The following is a 15,042-nucleotide window of genomic DNA, read 5'->3' on the forward strand; positions in this document are numbered from 1 at the left end:
GAAGTTGCTGAAAAATGGCAGACACTAATCAAAACTAGCTCTAATCACGCGTCTAGATTCTTATTAGAGAATCTTTATTAAAAATCATTTCTTTGTTGCTTATTAAATATTAAACAATGATAAATGAACGTTGTTAATCGATTCTTTTTGTACGCACTTAAAATAAAATATATGTTTGAAATTTGATAAAAAGCGAGAAGGAAAGCTCTAGTGCAGCCCAATGCAGTAATAAAAAAACAAATCTAAGAAATCCAAGCACAAACAGGGAGGAACAAGGGCGTGCCTAGCAAGCGTGCAATGCGTGCATAGACGGTTAAAGTCTGCAGAGAGGCAGTCGAAGACTCATTATACTTGAACCTACTACAAATGCAATGGAGTCGCAGCTTCCTAAGTGTTAGTAGTATTCATTAAAACTGTCTTCTTATTGCGTTAGAAAAAAGCTGTGTAGTGTTACAAACGTTAAAATTCAAGTGTAGTTAAAACCTCGTTAAAATGAACAAAATTTAAATTTAAAAAAGAGGTTTTGAAACTTAAAATCTTTACTGCTTAAAATCTTTTTTATTACTGTATCTTTTGAACCTCTTTCTGTGAGTTTGATCATTTTTGCATATAGAAAACTACAAGCTGAATAATATGGGAAATTTTTTTCTCACTTTGTGGATCTGTCACGTGCCCCAAAAAACTTAAACAAATTTTCAATTATCTAATGTGAAAGCTTTCCGCCTACAAAATGATTTTTAAAAATGTTCCTTAGATTTTACTGCGCTTTTATTACTATGAGTTATCGCAAGTTAAATAAAAGGAGCATTTTATTGATTCTATTAAAAATCATCATAAAGTTTAAAAAATAGATTTTTAAAGTTAAAACTTGTTCATTATACATATAATTGCCAATTTTTTTTTAAACTTATAAAGATGTGATAGAAATGACGTAACGCTACGAACTTTTGTGCTAACTCAATATTTGATAATTGTTGAGTTTAGAAGCCTCTATCTCCGATCTTGATAAAATTAGTCTGATTCGATGCGTTAAAGTTGACAGATATTCAAGTTAGGAAATCTGTCACATCAATGGCAGAGGGTTAGCAAATTCACGAAGCAATGAATTTGCGTTTTTAAAGCAATGAATTTGTGTTTCTAAAGCAGAGAATTTGTGTTTATAAAGCAGAGAATTTATATAACTCTCTATGCCATTAATATGACAGATTTCCTAACCTAAATATCTATCAACTTTAACAATTAATATCTCAATTCGCGGGACTGAGCAATACTTTTTTGCCAGATTCCTTCATTTGCAAAAACGTGTTGAATGAGACTAATTTTATCATGATTGAAGATAAAGCTCCTAAATTCAACAATTGTCCATATTTTAACATATATTTTGCATAATTTTCCTTTTTTGTCTTTTTTTAACAATTAATCAAAAATCCCTAGGTACAGATAATTATATGTGCACTTTTGGGATGGTACACTTTTGGGGCGAAATTATTTTTGCACGCGGGCGCTTAATTCTTTTTGCACACTTCTGGGGAGGAGCAGAAGGAAGAATATTGATCGTGAGTCGGGAGTAGACATGCGCCCGAGTCGTGATATCTTCCTCGCCCCACCCTATATCGGCGGCAGAACACCAAGCCCAAGGTAGGCGATAATGGAACATGCGTCGCATTGGTCAGTACTGAGGTCCACGTCGCTCCGTGGCAATTAAGAATAATAACGTGTGCTTGGTGCGCCTAGATAAAGGAAGACTGATCAGTCCGGTCGGTTGATGTTCCAAGGGCGTGTCGATTAAAATAAAAAGACAATTATTCTCTCCGCCCATGCTGGGGCATCGAACTACGCCAACTACGGTCCACTCCAAATCGGCGCAGAATCGGTGGACGTAGCCGGGAAGAGGCAGCGACACGTAACGAGGCTCATTCAGCGACGGTGATTTCACGGTAGCGAACACACGTACGCATCATTAATAACGTGTATACGCGTGTGCGTGCACGTCGCGTGTGTGTACGTGCGATAATTTAGCTACGTAACGTCTCTCACTGTATATCGGGGCGCATCGTCATTTGGCGGAACACATGCCTTGTTAACCGACTGAAGTCAGATAGTTGTGTGCCAAGAGGATCATCAGAAGCATCGCCTAGCCGCGCTAGTGGGATATTGACGAAGAGAGATAGGGGAAAAGAGGAGAGTGAAGAACAAATCAGAAGAAGTCATGTCCGACTTGGACGACGAGACCGACACTTCCTGCGGGGAAGAGCAAATTGTCTCGGATTGGGAAGTCCGGAAGGAGTGGCTCGAAACTATATTATCGAAGCACTACAAGGGCAAAGCGGTTAGTCATGTAAACAAGTGAAATAGAGATTTATATTAATGATCGCGTTAGATATATATATATGATAGTTAAGGTCTGATTCGAGCATTGAATGATTTATTTAGGTTAAAGTCTTAGAGTTTAACGTAAATTCTGGATGCACGACGAGCGAAAGTGTGCTGAGCGCTATCACCAGCGTTACGGTAAAATATTTAGCAGCACTTACAAGTATAACGAACAAGCCGATTGATAGATGCAAAACGTCTCTTATCATAAAGCAACTCCCTAAGGATCCGTTTAGCCGCTTTTTCGTTACAGAAGGCCAATTCGATCTCCGAGAAATTAAGTTTTATACGCAGGTAAGGCGATAGGTAATCGAATAAGATTTGAAATTTTTTCCTGTTTGACGATTTTTTATGCTGTGCGTTTGTATATTAGGTGATGCCAGATTTGAAGGAATTCAATGAAAGACAGCTAGCGAAGAATGATAAATATGAAAACAGGATCACGCTACCAGTTCCAAGGTGCTTTCACGCTCATTATAGCCCTGCAGGCGGAACCGATGAGAGTCCAGTGCCACCGGAATCAATGCTAGTATTGGATAACTTAAGCGACGACGGTTATGAAAGTGTTGAATTTTCGAGAGGATTAACATTAGATCAAGCAATGGCAGCGTTAGACGCCATCGCCCGGATACATGCCCATTCTCTGTCGATGAAGGTCGTAGACGGACAATCTCTGTCCGAGCGTTATCCATTTCTATTCCAAACGGCAAAAGCAACGGATTCGTACCAGCAACTGGTAGAACGCGGTTTACCGCAGCTGGCGCGCTTCCTGGAGAGTAGACCAGGATTGGAGACGGTTCTCGAGACTCTGTTAGTTCTACGACCTCGCACTAAAGATATTATTTCGGCTCTTCTCGCTCCGGAAGGTCCGTTGGCATTAATAACTCACACAGATTTTTGGAGCAATAATTTGCTTTTTGGAAATAGCTTTTCAGAATCTACGAAGTGTTACATTCTTGACTGGCAGATGGTCACTTATAGTCGACCGACGAACGATGTCGCATTGTTGTTGGTGAGTTCAGTGCCTACCGAATTACGGCGCAAATATACTAAAACGCTTTTGGATAAATATTGGGACAAGCTGAATTGGACGTGCTTACATCTTGGCCTAAATATCGTCAAGGATTTAGGTTACACCAGAAAGGATCTCGATAAGGACTATAGAAAGTCCCAACTATTGGCACTTTTACTTTGCATAGGATCGGTGGACGTCGCACTCGGTAATCCCCTTACGGAGCAACGACTGATTGACGTTCTCGAAGATCTATATAATGATGGCGTACTAACAGATGAAGCCATTATCGCAACAAAGGAAACTGATTCTTAATCATCGCTGCCACGGTTAGCGTATACACCGAAGAATTAATATTTCTGTCAAGGCTGACTAAGCGAAAAATTTTATGTAAAGCAATAGATAGCCCGTTTGTAGTTTAAAGACGCAATTTTTGTGTTTTCAATCTAAAAGAAGCTTGAGCTAGCAACATGAATGCCGGCATCGAAGAAGATAGTTGTAAAGAAACATGTCGAAAGAATATAGACATTAAAAACTACTCGATTTTGTCTGGTTTCGACAAGATACTAATTACTGTAAAACGAGCGAGATAAGTCAAGATCGATATGCTTAGAGAATACGATAAATGTCTTAGTTATATATTAATGTATGCTTTGACAACCTATCAACTATTATTCCTTAAAAGCTGTAATATTTTAATGACTATTCATGCAAGACTCACTTGCAATTTGATGAAAGTCTCAAAAGTAAGATAAAATCGAAAGCAAATTTCCTGGAAGAAGCTACGTAAAAAAAATTTCTTAATAAATTTCTTAATAGACGTAAGTTTCTTCAATGTTCAATTCGGTTTCTGCTCAGATAAACTGCTAATAGACGTCTTTAATGCGCTGTGCCAAGTCGTTAAAGATTTATGCAAGTAGTTGTGATACAATTATTAAAACGGAATCAGCTAGATCCGTGATTAATGATAGGACATATATCAAAGTTATAGAGTATTTTCGAGATATACATATAAAACAATTACGTTCCATTTGCCCATATACATCCCGTGATAAACTTCTTCCGATAATTATTTCAGCGAACGCGCTGTTTTGTTAATGCTATGTATACAATTATTGTACTATCCATTTTCTCTGTATAAACTATATGGATAAAATATACTTCGATGTTATCACGAATAGTAAATAAAGTTCCTATTGCAATTGATACAGATGCACTTATCTTTTTTCTTTCGGTCACAAAAATTTACACGAGCAATTATTTATTTTTAGTATTTTCGTAAGACGAGAAATATTAACAAAACATTTAGAATAAATAATGCTTAATCATGAATATTTACGCAACTATCTAATGCGTTAGTAGCTAACTTGCAAACATTGAAAGTAGCACATTAATGATTATAAAAAATATTTAATAAACTTACTGATGCAGTGACTCCCCCTGCGATAAAGGCATTTCTCTTGTGCTTGTTGGCTTTCTCATATCTCGTATACAATTTTTGACCTACCCATACCGGTATACCTTAAACACAAAATATATAATGTTTGTAGTAACACATTTTTTCGATGCTATATATATTTACACTGTAAATATATATATTTATGCTGTCGCAATATATCTGTTAATATGTTAATAATATATAACCAACCTATAATCATAGCTGGAAATGCTATGCCGGCGACGAGACCAATCCCAATTGGTGCTCCCACCAAAGTTCCAAGTTGCCAAAGAATCTTTTTCTTTCTGGACCATGGCTTTTTACCCCAAAAAGTGCAGCCAGAAGGACTGTAAATAAAATAGAAGAACGTATACGTTTAAATATATTTGTTGTATGCATTCATATAACTTTATTCTAAATACCTAAGATAATGAAGATCACTAATCTCTTTCATACAAAGCCAACAAAATTCAGCACCGCAAACTGCACAAGTCATATGGTTGCAACTTCCATCGTCCATTTTGACGATTAGAACTTGACATCTGGGACACGGTTTTATATCATCTCCTAAACAGATCATAAAGTTTAAGTATAATTTGATGTTAGTTAAATAAATATTAATTCGTAAGACTTACTGTGTTGAGAATCAGTTTGACTGAAACTTAGAGAAGAGCTGCGCTCATAATATTGAGATCGTTGCGCTCTAGCAGCATCGCACGTTTGGTTAGGATGCCATCGTGCTTTACAATGATAGCAAAAATACGAATCGCAGCCTGGTCGTTCGCAACGTAATTTTGGACATGAGGCGCAACCACTAGCAATTACAGCAAAACTACAATCTGGAGCAGGACACCATCTTGCATCAGGCTCTATAGCTAGTACTCTTCGAACCATAAAATCTTCATATTTCTCTAACTGCGTTTGATCATTCAAAATCATCCGAATATCTATACAAAAATGTAATACGAAAGATTGTAAGTGATAGGAACTTTTGAATCTTATAAAAAATATTATAGGATATGAAACAATGTTAGAACAATATAATTGTATATTTGTATATTTATAATATACTCACCATTTGGATGTAATGGTTCTGAACACTCAGGACAAGCAATATTAACTCTGGATTCAGAGATTTCCACTTTCAGATATTGTTGAAAACAATCGTAGCAACTGCGATGATGGCAAGATTGAATAATAGGAAAAAATTCTACTGGCAATTCGGCCAAACATAATGGACATTCCATTAATCCATTTTCATTACTCTGAAATAATAAAAATAAAATTTAATAATAAAAGCTTATTGATAAAAAAATCTGTGACTTTTACTCAGCTTATTGAAATGTATAAATGTTATTTCGCTTTATAAATACCTTTCCTGCAGAAGAAAGCACAGAACCTTTGCTAGGAGCACGCTGTAGATCTATATTATGAAATTGGAAATGGCTCGAACCGTTACTTACTCTGGCCTCTCCTTTTTCAACATCTGTTGTTCTGCCGCTTGCTTGATCTTTGGCTGTAAAAATGTTTTTTTATTTTGAAAAGTTATGCTCACTTTCAATTTTATATATATGTCAGATTAATAGAACTTGAAGTTACCTTTTGCATTCCTATTACTTGCACTAGGAGTTCTTGCGATGCGTCGACCAATAAGCGGACTGGAATACAATAATCTTCGCAGGGAAAATCGGGGAAATAATCTCCGAGGACGAGGTGGTGCACCATTGCAACCACCTATGCCATTTTCGTTTTCTTTAAACATTTTTAAGAGAAGTATTGGGAAACGTTACGCGTTGCTAGACAAAGAAGTTATCATAGTTTGCTTCTTAATGTTCAGAATGAATACGTTCTGAAATCATAATAAACAATTATAATTAATTAGGGTACCTTAAAATACTAATTAATCAAATAATTAATAAAACTTTTATGAAAGTATTGAATTATATAATAATATAATATATTAATTTGTAAAAATCATATTTCGATTAAATTATTGTACTATCCATTTTCTCTGTATAAACTATATGGATAAAATATACTTCGATGTTATCACGAATAGTAATACATAGGGATAAAAAATAGTATTACATAGGGATTAAAATTCATGCAGAGGATCCGATAAATAAATACAGCTGTTCAAACAAAATTTCATTGAGATATACTGATTAATATGCTGTTTTCTTTTTTATGTATATTATATAGATACAATTACGTAAAATGTGATACACGAAATATCGAATCTATTAATTAACAGCATGAATAGACTTTACAAACACTTGGTACTGTATGCGTGACCGCGGCAACAACAATGATCTCGCTTATTCATTGTCGTTGTCATTCATGTGATTCATTGCAGAGATAATTGAGAATTTAATGAATATCATGTCTTCATTCGCGAGACATTGGAGAAACATTTATACTCAGGCCGCGTTATATTTACAGATGTATATCAAGGTGTTATAAAAATAAAACCAATGATCGAATACAATAAACTGAGCAAAATATGCATATACAGGAATAAATTGTATGAATTATGTCGAAACTACTTTTGCCGACAAGAATTTTGAACATAGTCATAATATTCTTTTAAAAAATAATATATTTATTGAATATTACAAAAATATGCAATACAAGTTCTGTTATACTTTCGTATTAAATATTCATATTAAAGTTTAAATTAATTTTTTTAATCTTCGAAGACGAAAAACTCAAGTGAGTTAACGAAAATGACATGTATGGAAAATATCTAATCTATAATGTCCATTTCTATATGTATCAATGTAGATTAACTTTAATTTAGATTTAATTTATTCGCATTAATTTTCTACTTCTTGACTAAACTAGTTTTTCAAGTTCTATTTTTGTAGAATTTACAATTTACATTGATAGAAATGAACATTCTGACAGATTTTATCTGCTACATCCGTGATAACTGATCTCATAAATGCGGTTTCATATCTTCGAAAGAATAGCCGAGATTTTTTTTTTCAGCTATAATATATGCGCGGTCATCCGGTATTTTTAACACGTTATTGTCAAAACGATTCGCCGCTTTCTCCGGGAAAGGAATGATGAAGTTGAATCGCAAACGCACAAACGCGATGGCACATCAACGATTTCATCACGTCTATGGGACACATGAATTATGAGTGTTGCAATATTTAAAATCGACATGCACGATCTGCAAAGGAGAGATCATATTCCTGCAGACTCTCATTCTTTGCGATATGTATATTTTCCAGATTGCATCACGCCTCGTTATCTTTCATAAACTGGCCCTACTGATATAAAATGCATATTATCATGTGCTGAGCATTAGTGAAGGATTATTTTCCTCGTAATGTATTACGTTACACAATTGAATGATGCTTGATCCAACTTGAATGACTATTAAAACAAGGTCTGCTTGAAGATACTTAGACAACACAGAGTCTCAGGACATAAAACATCTTTAATTTCTATCAATGTAGTTTAATTTTAATCTTGGTTTAATTAACTTTTTATCCTTTCTAGTTCTAAGAATTAAAAAAAAATTAAAAGCATAAGTTGAATTGAAATTAAAGTTAATCTACATTGATAGAAACGGATATAAGACGTTCTTTCAGCTTACAAAAATGTTATTGAAATGTCTTTAAGAGTCTAAGTCTTATGTCCCGATTTTTTGGACTTTGGATATTATTGACAAATTACTATTTATTTATATATTCACAATTCGATTTATCAAAATTTTTTGAGCTAAAACATTGAACAAACAATATGAAAGATCAATGCGAAACACAAATAAGTAATATAAAATGACGATTAATATTAATGAGACAAATAATAATATAAATTAAAATATTAATATAAAATATAAATAAGGTCTCACGAAAAGGGAAAGTTGTCTCTTACAACGATGATGACGTCACCCATGTATTTTCTTATTTCAATACAGAATCGCTATCACAAAATTAAACCAGCTTTACATACTTTCACATTCGTTCAAGACAAATTTCCGCGGATCAATAAATTTAAATTCGCTAATTCATAAAAAATTACTGCTTGATTTGTTATAATCGGAATTAGCCGCACAATCGGATCGGAATTAGTCACGACGCAGCTCGTTTGGACATTTCTATTGCGACGATTTAAACGTGGTATCGTCCATCGCGGGAGAGCTGTCATCAAAGACGCAGCGGGAGATCACAGCGACGAAATACCGTCACGCGGAGTGTCTCGAATCTCGGGATCTCGCGTTCTCGTATCGAATGATTGCTACTGATGCGTGATCGAGCAAACGTGCGTACGTGCGACAGAGATGGTAAAAAAAAATATGCTGACAGACTCGCACTTTCGATGATTCTGTTTACTCGTCGCTAACGTGCGTCAGCGAATGCCGCGGGCTGACGGAGTATGCGCTTATTCCTTTTTTTTCGCTCTCCAACGAGAGAGGTGCTCGAGATAAGGCGCGGCTCGTGAAAAATCCTACGTCTTATCTCCGTTCGCGAACGCGCCTCATGGCTCGTGCGCCTAATGACTGGCAAATGCAAAAGTACCGAGAGACCATGACTCGATTTCTCCCACGACGGGTAATGCGTGCTCACAGTTGCCGAGGAAAAACGTACCGCCGTGCTGTCGAGTGCAGGTCAGTCGATCGCCGAGATAAGCACGGCTCGTTGAGAATCAACCGGGTTGTATAAAACTGACCAATTATTCGCACAATTTGTTGGTTAAGGATGTTCACTTCTACACAACAGCTGACTGCTCCGATTACGACGGCATTGCGGAAAGAAGTCTGAAATAGATTGATCATTAAAGTAGATCGCAACGATCACGACTTTGACACACGCGATAATGGCGCCACCTGACGGCGATGATCAACATTATGCGTAAACGACCCGCGAGAATTTAAAACTGCGAAGGCGACGCGAACCAATACAGCAGAATGATTGCATTTAGCAAAAAAAGCAACTTAGGAACTATTGTAAGATTTTTTAATATAAATAGCAGCTGCTATTTCCGCTGAACGCAATCAATTCTTCACATTTAAAAAGGTTTTTTTTTCTACTTGTTTTTTTTCTTCAATCAATCGTATTTTCTTCAATCATATGAAGATTTTTGGCATATCAAGAATTTATTTATATAAATCCTATTGTTATAAATTTAATTTGAAAAGGACTTTTATCTTTATAAGTTATAAATTAATTTAATATATTCGTGGCAATTGAATAATCAGTGAGTGCACAAGCATATGTGAGAGGTGTAACACAGACCAGAGACCTAACATAAGGAAAAAAAATTAATTTAATGATGATAAATAGCTTGAATCGACATGAAGATTAATTGCATCGCAATAATAAATCAATTCAGTAGTTTGCATCGATGATCTTGTTTTCTTTATATGCAAAAATGACGTCTAAAACAATTATTTAGAATTATGTTTACATGCAGTATGCCATCATATATATGTACACACACACACACATACACACACACGCGCGCGCGCGCACACACACGCACACGCATGCACGCACACGCACGCACACACACACACACACACACACACACACACACAAACAAATAATATTTGTAAGAATTTTAGTTTGGTTATCGCAATCAGAAAGAAGCATTGATATAATACAAGCTGACACAAAAATTGGTTTTACTGACAAATGTTTATATGAATTGATGTATACACATCACATTTTCATTTTACATAATATATCTTTTTAATTTCTAATATATATATATTAAAGAAATTAAAATATTATGCGTTATTAGCGTGATACTTCCCGTAAATTTTACAGAAATTATAATTCTAGAATACAGATATAACATAAATTTACAAATATATAACGTATAAATATTTATGTAAAACGAAAATGTATACTCCAATCTATGTAAATATTAAATCATTAAAATTATTAAACTTAGGTTTTACGCACTTGTATCAGTCACATGTGCTTTTTTTTCTAATCACGGTGATCAAAATTCCTACAAATATTATTTGTTGTATATACATATTGACATACTGCATTTAAATATATAATTATAAATAATTATGATGATAAATAATTATAATTATAAATAATTATTATTTTTTACATATATGAAAAAAACAAGATACAAATTTCCATTATTATTAAACTGATTACACATACACACGCATACGCACACATACGTACACACAAGGGTGAATTAGAGTAGTTGAACTAGTTTTTTATTCTATGAAAATTATCGATCCTCTAATCGTGAGAATTGCTGGTTTGAACGCTAAAACAGGCTAGTTTGATATTGAAAATTGTTACAAAATATTAAAATGCTTTTTCTCAGTGCACCTAGACCAGCAATTCGAATGTATCTACGCATCTAATCTGTGTTGCTATAAGTCGATAATTAGATATGAGATTGATAATTTTCTCATAATATAAAAAACTGGTTCAATTACTCTGATTCATCTGTACACACACACACGCACACGCACACGCACACACACACACACACACACACACACACACACACACACACACTATATTGTTATTGACTTATGATACAGAGAAATTAAAATATATAGAAATATTTCCTATAAATATCACAGAATATTACATAATTCTAGAAATTTTGTACATAGCTGAAAATGAGCTTGAAATAAGTATACATAAGTAGACAGTACACATAACTGTTGATTTAATACAAACATAGTAAAAACTCATTCAATTATAACAATATAAATGATTTAACAAAATATTATTTACTTACAATAGATTTTGCATAAGTTGCATTGAATGTGTATTATATTTATGTATATATAAACATTAGATTAAAACATCTATTTATTCTCAACATTCTTGCCTATTGCATCAATCACAGAAGAAAAACCATTGGTTTCAAGTATTTCACATAATTCTGTTTTTATTTTGCCAACTATTGGTGGTCCATGATATATATACGAGGTATAAAGTTGCACCAGTGAAGCACCAGCTCTTATTTTGACATAAACATCAGCTCCAGAGAAAACACCGCCTACGCCAATAATTGGGATACTACCATGCGTTCGTTTGTACATGTCAGATATCATAGCTGTGGAAATATCTGTGAGAGGTGCACCACTGAGGCCTCCACTTTCTTGCTTGTTTGGATTAATCAAATTTATTCGCGTAATTGTGGTATTACATAAAATTAAACCGTCGACTCTAGATTTCTTATTTAAAACTACGTCTGCCACATCTTGTCGCTCAGAATCTGACAGATCTGGAGCCAATTTTAAAAGTAATGGCTGTTTACTACCCACTGATTCTCTTGCTACATTTATTCTGGTCAGTAATTCTTCCAAATTCTTCTTGTTTTGCAAAGATCTTAAACCTGGAGTGTTAGGACTAGAAATATTAATTACAAAATAATCTGCTACATCCATAAATTTTTTTATGCCATCAATGTAATCTTGAATCGCATCTTTTGTCTCCTTGTTGTTACCTAAATTCACCCCAAGAATACCATCAAAATTTTTATTTTCCTTTAATTTCTTAAGACGATCCCATATGATATCATGACCATCACTGTTAAATCCATATCGATTTACAATTGCTTTATCTTCTGGTAATCTAAAAATTCTGGGTTTTAAATTACCAGGTTGAGGTTTAGGTGTCACAGAACCTACAAAAAAGCAAGATCGTTATATCTAAAAATATTGAAGTTTAGGTCTACTATTGTATAAATTTTACCTATCTCCACAAAACCAAAACCAATATTGTGCAATCCTTCTACTGCCTCTCCTTGTTTATCGAATCCTGCAGCCATACCAATTGGATTTTTAAACTGCAAACCTAACACAGTTGTTTGGAGTAAGGTAGGATCATTTGTTTTTTGTTTTGGTACAAGGCCATATTTCAGAGTTATCAATGCGAATTTATGAGCGATTTCCGGATTTATCAGTTGCACCAGAGGTATAGCAACGTCACTGTAAAATTTTTCATTGCCCTGGTAGAGAGAAATGCCACCAAACAGAGCGGCTGCGCTACTGGTTACGGTCAATAATGATTTCAGCTTTGCCTTGTTGCTTAATCGCTGAGCCATCTTAATTGCAACGTTCATTCAAGATTATATGAATTAATCTGAGTTATCGACACATATGTAAATACAAATTTCAACTTCATTGAACAACCGAAGCTCACGGTATAGATTAGGTTAGATTAGGTTAGATAACACAATATTTACTTATTAGTTATAGATCACAATCGCGCACTAATTTTTACGCATAATTCCATAAACACAATTATAGCTATTTTTTAATATTTATAACAAATCACTATCGAAATATTCCGGATGTAGATGAAAACAAATGTATCAATATTATCGATGTCGCGAAATGAATAGCGCTGATGTCAGTTAATTTTCCATGATAGAAGTGGAATCTTGTCATGATGCAAGTATAGTCTACGTACAAGTCACAAATACACTGAAATAAATCTATCAAATTAATAGAGATTTCAACGATTTTAGCGATTTATTTTCATCAGAAGCATCGAAAAAAAATAGATTGTTGTGTAGTTTACATTCACTTCTTCAGAAAATAATAATGCACGGGGGCATTTTGCAGTTGTAGGAAAAAGGTCATGTCCTTTTTCAGATTTCTCTCTTAGGAGCCTATCCAATAATAGACGACTTTACTACATTATACTCATTATATTACTCATTCGTTATCAAAAAAAAAATAAATAAATAAAATCAGTTAACTTTATTACTTTTTTATATAACTTATACAATCCTGATCTTTTATATTGTATAATCGTTAGTTGTAAAAAAAATAATCAGCAAAATTCTTTAATAATATGCTGTAAGAAAGGAAAAATATAAAAAAAATTATATAAACCGTCAAATTTTTTTCTTTTTTTTTTCTTTAATTGTTCATTCGGATCATATTTAACTTTAGACTTTTTAATTATTTTCTTTATTAACTTAACTTCTAATTTTATTAATGTACATTATGGATTAACTGTACCGTAAATAAATCAAATTTTCAAAGCTGTTAACTTTAACTAATCAACTTAGTTAAACAAAAGTTAACTTATAATCAACCTTACTAATTACTATTAACGCTTTTAATTGGCTGTTGAGAAGCATTATTACATCGATGGTGTATTTCCATCAGGAACATCGCAAAAAAGTGAATATTATTGTAAATTATATATTTAAATTTACAATGTAAAATGCGAGATTTGTTATATTCTAAGTACTATAAAGAAAGAGTTAAATATATGAATTCTCGCACGGAATGCAAGAGATCCGGATTCGACTTCCGGTCGAGACAATATTTTTCAATAAGTTTATTACAGTTTTTTAAGATTAATTTGGGAAATTTGGGGGGATTATTAATATTTCAGATTGATTACGTTGAAAATCCAACAACCATATCGGCACACAATTATCATTTCTGAAATTAATTCATTTATATGAATATATATAATAATTCAACATCTTAACATTCAGACCGTAGTGGCGCTTCATATTAAAGTAATGTTTATAACATAAATAGTCTTGTTTTTAATCTTATTATTAAAGATATGATACTAATTGAAATAAAACAGTAATGAGTAATTCCTGTATTCTATATATCTATGATTTTGATGTATATATTTTGTTTCTGATAATGAAATAATAGTGTACGGCGCAAACACGTAGGTTATATGCTAAACAAAATATAATTTATTTTATAACATAAATTGGTGTCAAATATTCTACTTCTTATATTCCAAATTATTTTGCTTATCATAAAGTTATCAAATCCCTGATGAAAATATATAAAAATTGGAGCATAAATCGGATATAATGGGAGAGTAACAGAAGCATAAACGAAACTTCTAGATGACGAAAATTAGAATAATGAAATGTAAAAAAGAAGCGTTTTTGCTTCTTTTATATTTTGATGTTTTAATTCATATATTACTGCCAGTACTCCCCGAAAATCTATCCCCGTTACATATACTAACAATTGGCAGTAATATACAAACACGCTTAAAATAGCTTTAAATTCAGATGATACTGATGTCAGCATGTTAAAGCATGTTGAGCATCCTCTTTTGAAAAAATTCAATATAATATCGGTCATATTAAATATAATATCGGTCTATCCAAGTAATATATCGGTAGAAAGATTTTTTAATACTGGACGTTTTGACGAATATTCAACAGATGAACATTTTGAAAAACAATTATTATAAACAAAAAAAATATATATATACAT

General features: G+C 33.3%; 3 protein-coding genes across 5 annotated transcripts in view; 1 reads left to right on the top strand and 2 right to left on the bottom strand.

The window, feature by feature from the left end:
• The window catches only part of LOC108694879 (E3 ubiquitin-protein ligase RNF19A-like), a 13,067-nt gene extending 3,477 nt beyond the window's left edge, over positions 1-9,590 (bottom strand). The window contains exons 1-8 of one of the 3 annotated variants that reach the window (XM_018204570.1): positions 9,428-9,590; positions 6,423-6,672; positions 6,197-6,339; positions 5,899-6,088; positions 5,459-5,770; positions 5,246-5,390; positions 5,034-5,170; positions 4,809-4,906 (exon numbers count right to left, since the gene is read on the bottom strand). In XM_018204570.1, coding sequence (XP_018060059.1) covers positions 4,809-4,906; positions 5,034-5,170; positions 5,246-5,390; positions 5,459-5,770; positions 5,899-6,088; positions 6,197-6,339; positions 6,423-6,585 — 1,188 coding nt within the window. In that variant the 5' untranslated portion in view covers positions 6,586-6,672; positions 9,428-9,590. Of the gene's footprint in view, positions 1-4,808; positions 4,907-5,033; positions 5,171-5,245; positions 5,391-5,458; positions 5,771-5,898; positions 6,089-6,196; positions 6,340-6,422; positions 6,673-8,691; positions 8,750-9,358; positions 9,395-9,427 lie in introns of those variants that run through there. The other 2 variants (XM_018204571.1, XM_018204572.1) reach the window with 2 other exon arrangements.
• On the top strand, positions 1,435-4,582 carry LOC108694880. The gene is made up of 3 exons (XM_018204574.1): positions 1,435-2,329; positions 2,434-2,667; positions 2,747-4,582. The coding sequence occupies exons 1-3, from the start codon at positions 2,210-2,212 to the stop codon at positions 3,698-3,700; spliced, it is 1,308 nt and encodes a 435-aa protein (XP_018060063.1). The 5' UTR covers positions 1,435-2,209; the 3' UTR covers positions 3,701-4,582.
• Positions 9,591-11,459: 1,869 nt separating the features above from the next.
• LOC108694827 (dihydroorotate dehydrogenase (quinone)) lies at positions 11,460-13,046 on the bottom strand. Its single transcript, XM_018204501.1, has 2 exons — positions 12,524-13,046; positions 11,460-12,455 (listed from the first exon to the last, which is right to left on the bottom strand). Exons 1-2 carry the CDS (start codon positions 12,891-12,893, stop codon positions 11,632-11,634), a joined length of 1,194 nt encoding a protein of 397 aa, XP_018059990.1. The 5' UTR covers positions 12,894-13,046; the 3' UTR covers positions 11,460-11,631.
• Between the last annotated feature and the right edge of the window lie 1,996 nt (positions 13,047-15,042).

This window comes from Atta colombica, unplaced genomic scaffold (genome assembly GCF_001594045.1).
Source record: "Atta colombica isolate Treedump-2 unplaced genomic scaffold, Acol1.0 scaffold125, whole genome shotgun sequence".
Taxonomy (NCBI): domain Eukaryota; kingdom Metazoa; phylum Arthropoda; class Insecta; order Hymenoptera; family Formicidae; genus Atta; species Atta colombica.

Bases quoted from the DNA above. Each gene is read 5' to 3' on its own strand.
- LOC108694880 (XM_018204574.1), top strand. From the start codon at position 2,210: ATGTCCGACTTGGACGACGAGACCGACACTTCCTGCGGGGAAGAGCAA. The intron at 2,330-2,433 runs GTTAGTCATGTA...TGATTTATTTAG, and splicing joins AGCACTACAAGGGCAAAGCG to GTTAAAGTCTTAGAGTTTAA. The intron at 2,668-2,746 runs GTAAGGCGATAG...TTTGTATATTAG, and splicing joins AAATTAAGTTTTATACGCAG to GTGATGCCAGATTTGAAGGA.
- LOC108694827 (XM_018204501.1), bottom strand. From the start codon at position 12,893: ATGAACGTTGCAATTAAGATGGCTCAGCGATTAAGCAACAAGGCAAAG. The intron at 12,456-12,523 runs GTAAAATTTATA...GCTTTTTTGTAG, and splicing joins TTTTGGTTTTGTGGAGATAG to GTTCTGTGACACCTAAACCT.